Consider the following 18022-nt stretch of genomic DNA (forward strand, 5'->3'; position numbering starts at 1 on the left):
TGTGCAATTACTGTGAAATTCATGTGCAATCTATGTGCTGTCGTGACACATATTCATGTGCAATTACTGTCGGGATCACATGCAATGGTATTTATGTATTTATTTGTCTATGGGAGTTTTTATTTATTTATAGGAGATCTTCTACTGAAAGTGTTTTTCAGACTTCCTATAAGTGATCTGTTCTTCTGTATCTACCTCTGTATCTACCTGCGTTGCACCAATGAAATTTCCCCATGTGGGACAATAAAGGATTATCTTATCTTATCTTATCTTAAAGTTGTGTTCGGAGCACGGAATCAAATAATGTACCGTATTTTCCACACTATAAGGCGCATTAAGCCAAACAAAATGTGTACCACACACAATCTCTTCGAGGTCAGTAAGAACAACCAGATTTTATCCTTAAATAAGGCGCACTGTCCTTTTTTTGAGAACATTAAAGTCTTTTAAGTGCGCCTTATAGTGCCGAAAATATGGTAGTGTTTATGATCTATTATTATGATGTCTTGGTCATTTTTATGACTTGGTAATTCTTTAATCATATTGCTTTTCTAACTGCTGTTTTTCACTTTCTCAAATGGTCAACGATCAGGCAGAGCAAAATAATATGTCTGTTTGCCGTAACCCGACCGAGCCGTCCAAATTATAGCCGACTGAAAACAAAATATCATTATTTTGTCAAAATTATTCCAAATTCTTTTATTTTTCTTATATTTCGCAGAGTCACCGACCGTTTTTTCAAAAAAGCGCTGTGTTGAATAATTTTGTGTCACTGGAACTCGCTAAAAATATTACGAAGCCGAAAAAGAAATGAAAATGAAACTTAACACGAGCGGAGAACGTTCAACTCATTGTCTGTTGAAGCCTGACCCCTGGTGGTCACTGCGTGTCACTGGCAGAATAGAAAAAATGTCGACGGCAACATGTGTGTTCAGTGTGTCAGTGTCAGACCGCACAAAGCGAGCGAAAAGAGGACGTCGACGATGCTACAACTTGAAAATGGCCAAAAAATAAAATCATTTGTCCTGTACAAAAATAGTTTATTGGGTGGACTTATTAATTTTTTTGTTTTGTACATTTACGGTAGCATCTCTTTTATTGAATGATGATATTAACCTAATTTCATAGGCAAATTATTGTTGAAGTATATATGCAAATTTGGATTTTTTTTTAATGCTTTAAAGTAAAAAAAAAAAAAAAGAATTTACTTTCCTACCTACCCACTTGAAAAATGTTGGTAGGGTTACACCAAACATACCATTTATTTTAGATCTTTATTTTTGCCTTCAAAGTTTAAAAAAAAAAAGAATTTACTTTCCTACCCATTTGAAAAATGGTGGGTCGGGTTACAGCAAACAGACAATTTATTTGGGGCAGCCTCAGCTGGGGAAGTTTGTTTAAATGTTCTAAACACGGTAAAAAGTCAAAGCATGACGTTTGGAGCCGTCTTTCTTTGGCAAAATAAACGACAATGTTCTGTGTTCCAAGTCTGCACTCTTTATCTTTCTTTAGCTCTAAGATTGAAGCATATTTCTAAGTTTAAATCACTTTGTTTGCCACGTTGCCCGGTCATAATCGCACACGTCGGCTGTGGAAACCGGGCGTCTTATCAGAGGTTGTTGTGATCGTTAAAAGAAAAGCGGTTTCCCCGTCTCACTTTCCCCGTCTCTTCTGCGCAGGTCAAATGACGGATCTGGTGTTCACGGAGAAGGAGCTGGTGCAGTCGCTGGCCGAGTACATCAAAGCCGAGGAGGCCAAACTCGCCGCGGTCAAAAGGTAGAGGTCTCGCTCTAGAGTTTTGGGTGACTCGGAGACCACCGGGAATCTGAGCGTCGCCGCGGTTTAATGGTTTGGAGGTGAAAAGGTCACGGAGTCGCTGCCCGGCTTTCACAGTTGCCTTTTATTGTGCAAGCGAAGACGCGGAATTGTGTAGAAACGCCAGTCTTTTAAGAGAGTATCTTTTTCTGACTTCTGAATAAAGGTTTTCTCATCTCATCTTATTATAACACTAACACAAAGCGTGTTAAAGCCTCGCTCTGGAGCATTTCACCCTCGAAATGGATCCAATTACATGTATTTCGAGGTGAAAATGCGTCCTTTGTGTGAGCGGCCTCGCCTCACGCCTACCGCAGACCTGATTCGTTACTGCGGCCGCTTCGTCTCCCTGGAGATGATATTGTTCCGGTTTAACGCGCTCCCTGTATCTTCCACTCAGTCGTAAACAAAGACACTTGTCAATGACACACGAACAAATGGTTTGATTTACATTGTTTATGATCGTTTCTCTATTACCGTATATTCCGGACTATAAGTCGCACCAGCCAAAAAATGCATAATAGAGAAGAAAAAAAACATATATAAGTCGCACTGGAGTATGAAATGCGGTTGCAAGTGTGAAAATAACAAATAATATCACATATAAGTCGCTCCGGAGTATAAGTATATGAGTATAAATATAAGTAGTTGCACCCCGGCCAAAACTATGAAAAAAGGTGCGACTTATATTCCGGAAAATACGGTACATGCTCTTGGAAAGTGGACTTTAAATGCCGCTCACAGTGGCTTGAATCACATTTCTACACTAAACCCGTTTGTTCTCTGTGTACGTAGCTGGGCCAACAAGCTGGACTCTTTGACCAAGATCTCCACCTCGGACCCTGAGGGGTTTTTGGCTCATCCTGTGAACGCCTACAAACTGGTGAAGAGGCTGAACACGGAGTGGTCAGAGCTGGAGAGCCTGGTGCTGCAGAACCCGTCCGACGGTACGGTTTTTATTTCATCTGTCATCATTTCCCTTCAGCAAACACAGAAAACACAATCCCTCCACCTGTCCCGCAAATCCAAGACTAGTATGCTAACGCTAACACCTTCAGCTACATGACGTATGCTAACGCTAACAGCTTCAGCTACATGACGTACGCTAACGCTAACACCTTCAGCTACATGACGTATGCTAATGCTAACACCTTCAGCTACATGAGGCACAGACAGAACTGTGGTAAGTGTCTGGTATGTTAACGTAACATATGAACAGTTATTCAGATAACTATAGCATAAAGAACATGCTAAGAAGTTTACATTTTGCATTTCGATTTACGGCCCTTTTATTTACTTCATCGCTCAATAGTATCCCGTCCAACTCGACTGCCACGTTTGCAGATTCACTGGAGCGACAAACACACACACGATGTCCCAAATCAAATCCGCACTTGGACAATGTGAAACACGGAGCAGCTGCAGGTCGTGAAAACGTTTGGCAGCCGATGGGTTTGAAGGCCGTTTCCTTTCCAAACACTTTCCAGCGCAGAGCTTAGACGTGAAGCTAAAGGAAGTGAGCGGAATACAAGGGTGACAGTCTTTATGCTATAAACGTGTTAGCATGTTCTTTATGCTATAGTTATCTGAATAACTGTTCATATGTTATGTTAACATACCAGACACTTACCACAGTTCTGTCTGTGCCTCATGTAGCTGAAGGTGTTAGCGTTAGCATCCGTCATGTAGCTGAAGGTGTTAGAGTTAGCATACGTCATGTAGCTGAAGGTGTTAGCGTTAGCATACGTCATGTCGCTGAAGGTGTTAGCGTTAGCATACGTCATGTCGCTGAAGGTGTTAGCGTTAGCACACGTCATGTAGCTGAAGGTGTTAGCGTTAGCATACGTCATGTAGCTGAAGGTGTTAGCGTTAGCACACGTCATGTAGCTGAAGGTGTTAGCGTTAGCATACGTCATGTCGCTGAAGGTGTTAGCGTTAGCATACGTCATGTCGCTGAAGGTGTTAGCGTTAGCATACGTCATGTCGCTGAAGGTGTTAGCGTTAGCATACATCATGTAGCTGAAGGCGTTAGCGTTAGCATACGTCATGTAGCTGAAGGTGTTAGCGTTAGCATACGTCATGTCGCTGAAGGTGTTAGCGTTAGCATACGTCATGTAGCTGAACGTGTTAGCGTTAGCATACATCATTTAGCTGAAGGTGTTAGCGTTAGCATACATCATGTAGCTGAAGGTGTTAGCGTTAGCACACGTCATGTAGCTGAAGGTGTTAGCGTTAGCATACGTCATGTAGCTGAAGGTGTTAGCGTTAGCACACGTCATGTAGCTGAAGGTGTTAGCGTTAGCATACGTCATGTAGCTGAAGGTGTTAGCGTTAGCATACGTACACCTATTCACCATGTTCTCTCATCTGTTATTTTTAAACTGCATTTACAGATGAAATGTCAGTTCTTGGATTTGATCAAATACATTTCCCCCAAAAATGCGACTTATATATGTTTTTCTCACCATCCACCTATTTTCGCCCTGTGCACAATGGTTGGACATACCCAAATGGCATTGCTTATTAAAAGAGGATCTTATGTTCCACATGCAAGTGTGATGCATCATTAGAAAGCTTAGGCCTTCTAGTTTCTGCAGATGTGCACATGGACACTGTTAGGGCTTCAGAACTTGCACTACAGAGGCCCAAACATAAACAAAACATCCTTTTTTAGTCTCGCCTGAATATTGTTAATTTGTAATGGTCCTGAGCATGACATACTTCATTGTGTGCTTATGCTGTTCACTGTACATGATGTTTATCTTGTTGACAACAACTGTGTAAAGTTTCAGATCTCTAGGAACAGGCATTTTGGTGCTGTTGACCTTTTTGTATCAAAAAGTATATTCAGAACAAGTGATCCAAATATGTGCCAACTGTGCCAAACTGTTTTATTACAATTTTAGCACCTCTATGATCATAAAACATACATTTTGATGTTTTGTAGGCCACTAATAGCAATTATAACTGCTAAAAAAAAAATATGTGAAAATGTGTAAATATGAGTTTACCCATGAATTTCCCATATAGAGGTTAAAATATATATATATATATATATATTATTTTTATTTTATTTTTGTATTGGTATAATAATACATATATCTAACAATATGCACGTCCAAAAGGCTAATAAAATCAGAAAACGTTATGCGCAAAATCCTGCCGAGAAATCTGGCTCTTTACAGCCTTCCCGGAGCCTTACGCACGATAATACAGAACATTCTGTGTCAATCAGCCCCATTGTCCCGCCCCTCTTTTTAAAGCTATTTTCATTGGCTAGAATAATCTGTCAATCAATCTGAGCTACGTCATTCGCACGCGGCGCTGTTTAGATGTAAACAGACTAATCCATGTGCGTCGCAAGCGGCGCATTTTTTTTTGCGGAGGCTGTAGCAAACAAACCCGTGGACAGAAAAATTCGTGGATGGTCTCATTCTGTAGGAAACAGTCTGAAGAAAAGAAGGATACCCAACATTATTTTATAGGTCAAACAAGTCATTTGTTATGGACGGAGAAATGCGCCGAACAAGCGCATTCTCGTCCGGCGAGAAACGAAGAAAAGTTTGTTTACTTGACAATATCTTGAAATCGGATAACTTCAGGAAAAATACAAGTGGATATTGTTTTTCAATGGTTCCTTACGGACAGACTGAGCACATGGATGTACAGAATTAAAGCCGTTTCGTCCGTCATAAACAGCAAACAGGTAGGACATGCGTTTGTAAAAGTTGAGACTTTCTCACAAACTATTGGCAATTGCTTCTTGGGGCATATTATTCAATGTAAATCAATGACATATTCGTTTTGTTGAGAAAATAAGCTTTAAAATGATGTATGGCTTGCTGGTATTGACCACGGAAATAAAAGTGATGATGTAAGAGAATATTTGAGATATAGAAAATGTTCGCCGGCGGACAGGTGGGTGGTAACAGGTTAAACATTTTTTGGCTTTAACTTTTTTTTTGGCTTTGACTTTTTCGACTTATACTCCGGAAAATACGGTCGACCTGCAGACGGCGTCGTTTACTAGATTCTCTATGTGATCATATTGATTCTGCTCCGGGATAAACAGGGCAGTAGCAGCTCAAGTCAAAGTGTGGAAATGACTATTTAAATAAGAAGAGTGACGCTGTCCGGTCCTGGAGAAACTGCCTCTGCTTCAGTTACGCTGGTGTCAAGGCTCAACATTTGACCATCATGAGCGCTGATCGCCATGATATCTGGACCAAACAGACTTTCAAACGCTCTGTTCTCCGCCCCCAGGGTTCATCTCCAACATGACGGCGCACAGGAGGTACTTTCCGGACGAGGAGGACGAGACGGGAGCGGCCAGAGCTCTGATGCGTCTCCAGGACACGTACCAGCTGGACTCGGAGGCCTTCGCTCAGGGGAAACTGCCCGGTAACGACGTCCACAGACGATAAATCCTGCTCTGTCAAAACTTTTACAATAGTAAGATTGTAAGAGAGAGAGAAAAGCCAACGTTTTCCATCGTTTTGAACCAAAATCGTGGGTGAAAGTAGTTTCTGTTCGGTTGAGACGCCAGGAATGACCAACAGTACAACGACTCATGAAGTAAACCTGCACTGTACGCTGGTAAAGTATTGCAGTATTGGCATCCAACTGGATATAATATAATATATCCATCCATCTTCTGCCGCTTTATCCGGGGCCGGGTCGCGGGGGCAGCAGTCTGAGCAGGGACTCCCAGACTTCCTTCTCCCCAGACACTTCCTCTAACTCCTCCGGGGGGATCCCGAGGCGTTCCCAGGCCAGCCGAGAGACATAGTCTCTCCAGCGTGTCCTGGGTCTTCCCCGGGGCCTCTTCCCGGTGGGACATGCCTGAAACACCTCCCGAGGGAGGCGCCCAGGAGGCATCCGAAACAGATGCCCGAGCCACCTCAGCTGGCTCCTCTCGACGTGGAGGAGCAGCGGCTCTACTCCGAGCTCCCCCCGTGTGGCCGAGCTCCTCACCTTATCTCTAAGGGAGCGCCCAGCCACACGGCGGAGGAAACTCATTTCGACCGCTTGTATCCGCGATCTTGTTCTTTCGGTCACTACCCAAAGCTCATGACCATAGGTGAGGGTAGGAACGTAGACCGACCGGTAAATAGAGAGCTTTGCCTTTCGGCTCAGCTCCCTCTTCACCAGAACAGTCCGATGCAGCGACTGCATCACTGCAGCCGCTGCACCGATCCGCCTGTCGATCTCACGCTCCATCCTTCCCTCACTCGTGAACAAGACCCCGAGATACTTGAACTCCTCCACTTGGGGCAAGGACACCCCACCCACCTGGAGAGGGCAAGCCACCTTTTTCCGGTCGAGAACCATGGCCTTGGATTTGGAGGTGCTGATTCTCATCCCAGCCGCTTCACACTCGGCTGCAAACCGTCCCAGTGCATGTTGCAGGTCCGGGTTTGATGGAGCCATCAGGACAACATCGTCTGCAAACAGCAGAGATGAGATCCTGTGGTCCCCAAACCGGACACCCTCCGACCCCTGACTGCGCCTAGAAATTCTGTCCATAAAAATTATGAACAGAACCGGTGACAAAGGGCAGCCCTGGCGGAGTCCAACATGCACTGGGAACAGGTCTGACTTACTGCCGGCAATGCGAACACAGCTCCTGCTCCGGTCATACAGGGACCGGACAGCCCTGAGCAAAGGGCCCCGGACCCCGTACTCCCGGAGCACCCCCCAAAGGACACCCCGAGGGACACGGTCGAATGCCTTCTCCAGATCCACAAAACACATATGGACTGGTTGGGCAAACTCCCATGAACCCTCGAGCACCCGATGGAGGGTATAGAGCTGGTCCAGTGTTCCACGACCGGGACGAAAACCACTCTGCTCCTCCTGAATCCGAGGTTCGACTATCGGTCGGATTCTCCTCTCCAGTACCTTGGAATAGACCTTACCCGGGAGGCTGAGGAGTGTGATCCCTCTGTAGTTGGAACACACCCTCCGGTCCCCCTTCTTGAACAGAAGGACCACCACCCCGGTCTGCCAGTCCAGAGGCACGGTCCCCGAACGCCACGCGATGTTGCAGAGACGTGTCAACCAAGACAGTCCTACAACATCCAGATACTTTAGGTACTCAGGGCGGATCTCATCCACCCCCGGAGCCCTGCCACCGAGGAGTTTGCGAACAACCTCAGTGACTTCAGCTTGGGTGATGGATGAGCCAGCCACGAGTCCCCGGTCTCCACTTCCTCTTCGGAAGACGTGACTGAGGGATTAAGGAGATCCTCAAAGTATTCCTTCCACCGTCCGACAACATCCCCAGTTGAGGTCAGCAGGCCTCCACCCGCACCGTAAACGGTGTTGGTGAGACACTGCTTCCCCCTCCTGAGGCGCCGGACGGTTTGCCAGAATTTCTTTGGTGCCGACCGATAGTCCTCCTCCATGGCCTCCCCGAACTCCTCCCAGGCCCGGGTTTTTGCCTCTGCGACAGCACGAGCCGCGGCTCGCTTGGCCTGCCGATACCCGTCGATGACCTCCGGAGACCTACAAGCCAGAGTGGCCTGATAGGCCTCCTTCTTCAGTCTGACGGCATCCCTTACTTCCGGTGTCCACCACCGGGTTCGGGGGTTGCCGCCACGACAGGCACCGGAGACCTTGCGACCACAGCTCCGAGCAGCCGCATCAACAATGGAGGCGGAGAACATGGTCCACTCGGACTCAATGTCCCCAACCTCCCCCGGGACATGGGAGAAGCTCTCCCGGAGGTGCGAGTTGAATACCCTACTGACAGAGGGCTCCACTAGACGTTCCCAACAGACCCTCACAATGCGCTTGGGTCTGCCAAGTCTGTCCGGCTTCCTCCTCCGCCAGCGGATCCAACTCACCACCAGGTGGTGATCGGTTGACAACTCTGCCCCTCTCTTCACCCGAGTGTCCAAGACACGCGGCCGGAGGTCTGATGACACGACAACAAAGTCGATCATTGACCTCCGGCCTAGGGTGTCCTGGTGCCATGTGCACTGATGGACACCCTTGTGCTTGAACATGGTGTTCGTTATGGACAATCCGTGGCTAGCACAGAAGTCCAATAACTGAACACCGCTCGGGTTCAGATCGGGGAAGCCGTTCTTCCCGATCACCCCTCTCCAGGTGTCACTGTCATTGCCCACGTGGGCGTTGAAGTCCCCCAGTAGAACAACGGAGTCCCCGGTCGGTGCACTGTCCAGTACCCCTCCCAAGGACTCCAAGAAGGCCGGGTACTCTGCACTGCTGTTCGGCCCGTAGGCCGCCACAACAGTGAGAGACCTGTCCCCCACCCGAAGGCGGAGGGACGCGACCCTCTCGTTCACCGGGGTAAACTCCAACACGTGGCGGCTGAGCTGAGGGGCTATCAGCAAGCCCACACCAGCCCGCCGCCTCTCCCCGCGGGCAACACCAGAGAAGTGGAGCGTCCAGCCCCTCTCGAGGAGATGGTTCCAGAGCCCAAACTGTGCGTGGAGGTGAGGCCGACTATATCTAGTCGGTATCGCTCAACCTCCCGCACAAGCTCAGGCTCTTTCCCCCCCAGCGAGGTGACATTCCATGTCCCCAGAGTTAGTCTCTGTGTCTGGAGATCTGGTCGCCGAGGCCCCTGCCGTCGACTGCCGCCCAGATCTCTCTGCACCGGCCCCTTATGGATCCTCCTGCGGGTGGTGGGCCCACGGGAGGGCGGCCCCACGTCGCTCTTTCGGGCTGTGCCCGGCCGGGCCCCGTGGGGTAAGACCCGGCCACCAGGCGCTCGCCATGGAGCACCCATCCCAGGCCTGGCTCCAGGATGGGGCCCCGGTGACGCCGATCCGGGCGACGTAAACGGCCTTGTTCGTGTCGTCGTCATAAGAGGCTTCTGAACCGATCTTTGTCTGACCCGTCACCTAGGACCTGTTTGCCTTGGGAGACCCTACCAGGGGCATGAAGCCCCCGACAACATAGCTCCCGGGATCATTCGGGCACTCAAACCCCTCCACCACGTTAAGGTGTCGGTTCAAGGAGAGTATAATATAATATAATATAATATAATATAATATAATAATAATATCACAGTAACGCCAAGGTTCTTCCTCGTTAAGTCTTTATTTGATCTTGATTTTGTCTGACTGTCAAAAAAAAACTACAGATATGCACAGTTTAGTTTAAATATAACTGAAATTATTCAAAAAGTATATTTAATTAAAAAACTGCAACAATATTGAGCACTAAACTGCCTGCAGATTTCAGCAGTAAGTGTTTATTTAGTTCTACACGGATCATATACATATATAATACATTTTACACTAGACAGACATTAATACACAAAAGAAATACTGTGCTTTTATTTAAATGTAGTTTTGTTTTTAGCCCAAAATCACGAGAGAAATGGCCTCGCATAAAGTGTGAACGTGTTGAACTCCTCAGTCCTCAGAGCCTCGAAAAAGAAACTTCTGCTTCGGTTAGAAAAAGTCGTTTGGACCAAAAATAACTTTAAAGATGAATAAAACAAACAGAAACACAACCAGAGAGCAGATTATGAAATACAAATACAAATGGACATCAACTAAAATTAAAATAACAAAAAGTCACATTTGGTCCATAGTCGGTCAAACAAAAAGAACTTTAAAGTGAATAAATGTCCATATTTATTTTGTCTATACTTATGTCGAATCACAACTCCTTCTTTATTAATTGGCACGTGTACTTGAGCTTGTACTTGTACTTGAGCTTGTACTTGTACTTGTACTTGAGCATGTACTTGAACTTGAGCTTGTACGTGTACTTGAGCTTGTACGTGTACTTGAGCTTGTGCGTGTACTTGAGCTTGTACGCGTACTTGAGCTTGTACTTGAGCTTGTACGTGTACTTGAGCTTGTACTTGTACTTGAGCTTGTACGTGTACTTGAGCTTGTACGTGTACTTGAGCTTGTACGTGTACTTGAGCTTGTACTTGTACTTGAGCTTGTACTTGAGCATGTACTTTTATTTGAGCTTGTACGTGTACTTGAGCTTGTACTTGAGCATGTACGTGTATTTGAGCTTGTACTTGTACTTGGAGCATGTACGTGTACTTGAGCTTGTACTTGTACTTGAGCTTGTACTTGTACTTGTACTTGAGCTTGTACTTGTAATTGAGCTTGTACTTGAGCATGTACGTGTATTTGAGCTTGTACTTGTACTTGGAGCATGTACGTGTACTTGAGCTTGTACTTGTACTTGAGCTTGTACTTGTACTTGAGCATGTACTTGTACTTGAGCATGTACTTGTACTTGAGCTTGTACTTGTACTTGTGCTTGTGCTTGTGCTTGTACTTGTACTTGTACTTGAGCTTGTACTTGTACTTGTACTTGTACTTGTACTTGAGCTTGTACTTGTACTTGTACTTGAGCTTGTACTTGTACTTGAGCTTGTACTTGAGCATGTACGTGTATTTGAGCTTGTACTTGTACTTGGAGCATGTACGTGTACTTGAGCTTGTACTTGTACTTGAGCTTGTACTTGTACTTGTACTTGTGCTTGTGCTTGTGCTTGTGCTTGTGCTTGTGCTTGTACTTGTACTTGTACTTGAGCTTGTACTTGTACTTGAGCTTGTACTTGTACTTGTACTTGTACTTCGCCCCCACGACGCTGACTGTGGGCTGTATTTCCGCGCAGGCACGCACTCGAACGCCCGGCTCACCGTGGACGACTGCTTCGGCATGGGCAAGACGGCGTACAACGACGGCGACTACTACCACGCGGTCCTGTGGATGCAGCAGGCCCTGAGGCAGCTGGACGCTGGCGACGAGGCCGAAGTGGTGAAGTCGGACATCCTGGACTACCTCAGCTACTCCGTGTACCAGATGGGGGACCTGCCCCGGGCCCTCGAGCTGACGCGGCGGCTGGTGGCCATCGGTAAGAGCGGAAAGCGTGCGAAATGAGGGCTTTTTCGAACCCGAAGCCGAGCTGATCGTTTCCCGTTCGGCCTCGACCGACTCCCCACCGTCTGGATCAGGTCCCACGGGGGATCTGGTGTCCCATCTCGCATTTATTCCGTTCTGGTTGAATGAAAGTGCATAAGCTGAAGACCACTTACTCTTTTGAGATTCAACTGCTCGTCAGTTTGAACCCTGCGCGATCTCGTGTAATGACAGGCAAACCACTCTGACCCGCTGCATCTTTTAGCTAATGATCTTCGTAATGGCAGAGCTTTGTTGTCGTTTATACATTTCCTGGGTGTTGCCATGGCAGCAGGGCGTAGTCCCACCACAGGCCCGTCCGGTGCTGCTGCTGCCGTGCTGACCACAGAGGGGCCGCTCACACTCGGGGCGACCTCAGAGTCCAGAGAGCAGCGTTTATGTTATTTATAGTGCTTTTTCTGACCGTCTGGACATGTGCAAATGTGTCAAAATACAGTGCAGACGCTCTCTATGTCTGTGTAACGTGTTTGCAGCGCATATATCACACGATATGTCACATTAACTACAGTGTTCTCTGTTATGGCTGGAGCAAATGTCTAATCGTGATCAGAGTTGGATCAATATTTGGTTTCATCGCTGACTATTCGAATGATATCGCGCACTTTTTATTACGTCTGTATCATATTTTCATCCAAATAATGTTGTGTTATTGCTGGAATAGATCACTCCTTGTGTCTACAGACCCCAACCACCAGAGGGCAGGAGGGAACCTTCGTTACTTCGAGGTGCTGCTGTCAAAGCAGATGAAGGAGCAGAATCAGGCCTTTGAACCAGCCACAGAGGAGCCCATCCAGCTGGGGACCTACACCCGCCCCAGGGACCACCTCCCGGAGAGGGAGGCGTACGAGGCCCTCTGCAGGGGGGAGGGGCTGCAGATGGTGAGGGTGCTTTGTCACGTGGCTGGGCTGAAAATGTAAAGAAATCACAGTTTAAACAGTTTTCATGTCAGAAACCTTTTTTTCCATGTTGAACCAGAGAAAGGTTGATTCATGCTGAGGCTTGTAATTATTGCCAGTTTACCTTCAAATATCAATAATAATGTTCAAAAGCATAAATTAAGAAGAGGATCATCTAATAAATCAGGCGCCATATTGTGATGTTTCCAAACACTACATCAACGTATAGTGCCACAATGCTGCCCTCTAGTGGAAGGAAGGGGCAGATGAATATATTATAATATATTTTTTTAACATGAGCTCCATAATGTTATTCAGATAATATTTGAACAGTATATCAAGAATGTGCTAAAATGTGGCGGCAAGAAGTCTTGTTTGTGGCTTAAGCATTTTATATATATAACTATATACTATATACTCTATACTCTACTATACAACAATTGCAATATCATATCGTTATATATTATGTTATAACTTGAGAACAAAAACCTGCACAACTCTAACACCACTGGGAACAATACAAATATAAAATTCAATAATACAAAATCGAAATATGTTGTTTTTGAACATGTCCACAGTGTTTTTAAAGTACATAAACAGTTACAAATGAGGAAATAGAGTAAATGTACCAGGGCTGTAGTCGACAGACTAAAAGAGGCAAAAGCTGTAAAAACAATCAAGTTTCTCCATGTGACCCAAACTGCACTTAAAAGACTAAAACATGCAAAAACAAATACTAGTAATTGTTTACAAATAATAGTATTTGTAAACAGGGCATTTGTACATGACAGATTTATAAGAGTCACTCCAAAATGTTCTGCTAATTCACTTCATATCTTCTCCTTTTTGCCGTTGTCTCTTATAAACGCTTTTAATCTAAATAAAATACTTTAATACAAATGTTGGCTAAAACACCATTGACCGATTTAAACCACTTATTTGTACATTTTACAGCCCTAAAATGTACAAATAACCGCGCCATTAACTCCGCGGCTGACTCAGAACTGTAACACGTGTTTTCCATTTGCTCCCTGAGTCTCGTAGTCATTTCTCGAATCCTTTTGAGACGTCATATTCGCGTTTTCCTGCCCTTTTTTCCCCTTCTTCCATTGACGACGTCCTCTTGTGCCGCGCCAGAACGAAGCCCGCCGCAGCCACCTCTTCTGCCGGTACCGGGACGGGCGGAGGAACCCCCGGCTGCTCCTGCGCCCGCTCATGGAGGAGGACGAGTGGGACAGCCCGCGCATCGTACGCTACATCGACTTCCTGTCCGAGCGGGAGATGAGCAAGATCAAGGAGCTGGCCAAACCCCGGGTGAGTAATGATTATTAGTTAAATACAATCAGGATTTTAACTGGGAAGCGCACAACGGCCAACAACGCACTGACGTATTGAAGCAGGTGAGAGGGCGTGGCGTTCTGATGGCCTGTTCTGTTCACGAAGGGTCAAATGACTCTTGTCGTTGTTTTAATATATTGTTGGATGAATGTAGTGGATAAAATAAGCTTGGCAATGTTAACGAGCCCAGTCAAAATGATTAAAAGTTGAGTTGTGTTAAACTTTACGGTGTTTTTTTTTGCGTTGCCAAGAATGTTCCGCTGTGTTAAAGAGCACGTGACGGGTTCTAATTATGACTCGTTTTTTGTGGAATTAAGTTTTTTATCGTGGGTTTACGTCGGTCAAGCAGAGAAATTGACAAAACACACAAAAAAGGAGAGAATAACAGGAAGCGGAATCCCTCTGTGATGTCATCAACGAGCGACGTCGCAGACAATTCAAAATGCAACCGACACATTTTTTCAAACAATCATTTCACAAAATAAATGGGTTAGGGTTAGGGTTACAATACGGTTGCTAGGTGACAGATGTGTGACTTCATTTGAATGTTGCATTTTCACAGCTCGAACGGGCAACGGTGCGAGATCCCAAAACCGGCGTCCTGACCACGGCGCAGTACCGAGTGTCCAAGAGGTAAGAGCCCAAAACCACACCACCACCTCGGCCCATGTTAATGAGTATTAAAGCACATAATCTTGCTCTTTAGCATTTTACTGTCCAGTTATTGGCAAAAGATGATGCATCTCGTATGACCGATATTTGTTTACATTACATTCTTCTGACATTTTTCTTTAGAATCAACTTAACGTAACGTAATCCATCTGAAACGGGCTGAAACGCTCCCGTAAATGTCCCGGTCGAGGTTCCGTTTTAGCTCCGACTGACTTTAAGCCTTTTGCTTGAACGTTTTGTGCCTTTTTAATCATTTATTTGTCTTTTTATACCGTCTTATTACAGATTATAGGGTAATACCAAAAGAGCCACACGATGCATATCCCAAAACTCGTCTTTTCTTTAAAAAATCTCTTTAACATGACCTCAAATCACGTTTTCATTGTGCCGAATAACAAGGCGCTTTCTCGCTGAAGCGCGCTTGCCTCGCTCGTCCTTGAACGCTCGTGATCAGACGAGGCGTTTCTGTGCCGTCGACAAACGTGTTCTTTGACTTTAGCGCGTGGCTGGAGGGAGAAGAGGATCCGCTCATCGAGAGGGTCAATCAGAGGATCGAGGACGTGACTGGACTCACGGTGGAGACGGCCGAGTTACTACAGGTACAGGACCATTTCATTCATTCATTTGGATTCAGCGCGTTAGAGACTCGTCGTGGTTTATGACGCAATAAACACAAATGACCATGTATTTTGTGATATAAATGAAGACAAACGTGTGATGTTGATCTAAAATAGACATAATGACACGTAATAAATATAATAATACAAAATAACAATACAAAGAAGTAAGCAAATGCAATGTGACTTGTTTTGCCATTAAGAGACATTAAGAGAAATAGCGCTAGTGTTTTATTTTGAAAGGGTGTCCTCTGTTTTGGAGTCTCGTTCTCTCGTGTTCAGCAGGCAGGACTTGGACTTCCAATGTCAATCAAAGATAAATAACGGCGTGCTACTTTTCTAGGAATGTCGTGACGCATAAAAACCGTAAAGCGATAGCGTCTTCTCAAAACCACGAGCTCAGTCAAAACAACCGTGTGAACCGTGTGAACCGTGTGCACACAAACACGTCAGTCGTCATAATCCACATGAAATAGAATGATTAAAACGAGCTCCTTGTCCCGTGTGAATGTGGCGTCTGGTGTTATTATCGTGGGCTCTTCCCAAAGAGACTGACCCGAGGGTTCTGCAGATGAATCACCGGGACATGAAACAAAAGCACGCAGTGATGTTGCTATAAGAGAGAACAGCGTGAGTTTTGTCCTTGTCTTGTGGCATCTGACCTTTCCCATCATGCATCTGTGCAGGTCGCCAACTACGGCGTGGGAGGACAATATGAGCCACATTATGACTTCTCCAGGGTAAGAGGGCGTCGCCAGTGTTTAATCTTTTCAATTCTAATCTTAATCTGAATATGTTGTGCTATTTTATGTTTAATTTCTTAAGTCTGGCAGTTATAATGAAATATATCATCTATAATCTTTACAAGAGTGACTGTTGTGACTAAAGCTATGTTCACACTTAAGTCCATTTTAGTCCTGACGTACACCTGCTTTAGTCCTGTTCTTGTCACAATTCATTCCATCTCCAGACTTGTCTCTTTTGCCTTGGTTTAGTCCAAATGTGGCGTGTTCAAGCTCGAACGCAGCCTTGAATTGTCTCTATGTCGTACCACTTTAACGTGAGAACTTACACCGCATTATTCATGTTTCTAAACTGACCCAAACTATTTCAAACCCTCAAAGGTTCAAGGTGCACGATGTAGCTTCTGTGGTGATTGTGCTCTTCTGTCAGGAGAAATGTGCATCGCATGAGCAGAGAAGCCGTGAGGTTACATAATGCACCTTTAACATGCGTTGGAAAAGAACCTGCATTTGGCTCGATCTGGACAGTTCCTCTGTTTAAATAGTTGAATGTAAATATCTGTTGCAGCGTCCTTTTGACAGCAGTCTCAAGGCCGATGGAAATAGACTTGCCACGTTCCTAAACTACGTAAGTAACACGTGCGCGGCCTCTTTCTCAAAGTGTCTTGTGTTTGTGAATCTTATCTTCGTAGAAAGATGAGCCCGATGCGTTCAAAAGGTTAGGCACCGGGAACCGCGTGGCCACAATGTTAAACTACGTAAGTACGAGTGCCGTCGACGCCCGGGGGAGCGAGGAGCCGCCTCGAGTCCTCGCCCTCTGTTTGAGCCGCACGGGCCAATGCACAAGCTCTGGTTCACTTTGGACTCGGACTGATCGACGCCTCCAAATTTGGGGTTTCTGACCGGGATAAACTCAATTCGTAGGCGTTTTCACACCGTAGGATCCTTGGGCAGTTCTGTTCATGGGTTCCACGCTCGCCTTCAGTACTTCCTGGTTCAAGCCTCGTTTACTATAAAGACGTTTCAGCTGATTTTCACGTCGTCTCGTGTCAGTCTGAAATGTCAAACTGCACAAAAGGAAATTGGTGTCTTAGCGTTAGTCTTTGGCGATGATTTTCAGTCATAAATTGTCTTTTTTTTTACTTTTGCCATTATAATTCTAGGCTCCACAATAGAAGAAAAGCACAAAAAAGGTACAACCACTGATATTGTCCATTTCTTCCCCCTGTAATGTCTGTACTTCCCGTTTGGACGTGGCATGTGGACACAGCCGTAGATACCGTATTTTCCGGAATATAAGTCGCACCGGCCAAAAAATGCATAATAGAGAAGAAAAAAACATATAAGTCGCACTGGAGAATGAAATGCGGTGAAAATAACAAATAATATCACATATAAGTCGCTCCAGAGTATAAGTATAGAAGTATAAATATAAGTATAAGTCTTGTAGTCCGGAAAATACGGTACTTGTTCAGTTGGTGGCACATTAGTATGGTTGAACATGGACATTAGGTACAAAACTCATTGGGCAAAAGTCCTCATAAAAACCTTTGCCTGAAACCTGTGAATCGAGCCGAATCCCACAAAAGTCCCAGGAGCCGCCAAAGGGTCCCAGGAGCCGCCAAAGGGTCCCTACGGTGTGAAAGCAACCGTCTTCTGGTCGTTCAGTTCCAGTGCTTTTTGTGGAGAGTTTTGTTTTAGCCGATGTAGACGTAGTCACTCTGTGTCGCATGTTCCCGTGCATCTCGTGCCTCGTGGCCTAGAGGTTAACCACAAAACACGAGCATGGAAATGGCCTGGTAATGTAAAAATGGTTCGTACTTTCCTGGTAATAAAGTGGACACGTTCCTGCTAAATTTGTGTTCCTTTTTAAACCAGTTACCGTGCTATTTCCATCCTATTCCGATCTGCTATTACTGTGCTGCATATACATATAAATAACAGCATTTCACGAGGCAAAGTTAGCATAATATTGTGGTCTGAAATAACTGTGGGGTTGCATGGGTCGTTG

The 18022-nt window shown here is 45.5% G+C and overlaps 1 protein-coding gene across 4 annotated transcripts in view; it reads left to right on the plus strand.

Annotated features, from left to right (window-relative positions):
- Nucleotides 1–18022, plus strand: part of LOC140360474 (prolyl 4-hydroxylase subunit alpha-2-like) — a 55391-nt gene that overhangs the window by 14892 nt on the left and 22477 nt on the right. For 2 of the 4 annotated variants that reach the window (XM_072445678.1, XM_072445676.1), the window contains exons 3-12: nt 1680–1776; nt 2611–2762; nt 6079–6216; nt 11441–11680; nt 12427–12623; nt 13779–13955; nt 14542–14612; nt 15151–15250; nt 15955–16008; nt 16704–16769. In XM_072445678.1, the coding sequence (XP_072301779.1) occupies nt 1680–1776; nt 2611–2762; nt 6079–6216; nt 11441–11680; nt 12427–12623; nt 13779–13955; nt 14542–14612; nt 15151–15250; nt 15955–16008; nt 16704–16769 (1292 nt within the window). Of the gene's footprint in view, nt 1–1679; nt 1777–2610; nt 2763–6078; nt 6217–11440; nt 11681–12426; nt 12624–13778; nt 13956–14541; nt 14613–15150; nt 15251–15954; nt 16009–16579; nt 16640–16703; nt 16770–17174; nt 17205–18022 lie in introns of all 4 variants that reach the window. The other 2 variants (XM_072445679.1, XM_072445677.1) reach the window with 2 other exon arrangements.

The sequence above is a fragment of the Eucyclogobius newberryi genome, unplaced genomic scaffold, assembly GCF_026437365.1.
Source record: "Eucyclogobius newberryi isolate DKJ021-1_F unplaced genomic scaffold, fEucNew1.0.hap1 SCAF_15, whole genome shotgun sequence".
Lineage (NCBI taxonomy): Eukaryota > Metazoa > Chordata > Actinopteri > Gobiiformes > Gobiidae > Eucyclogobius > Eucyclogobius newberryi.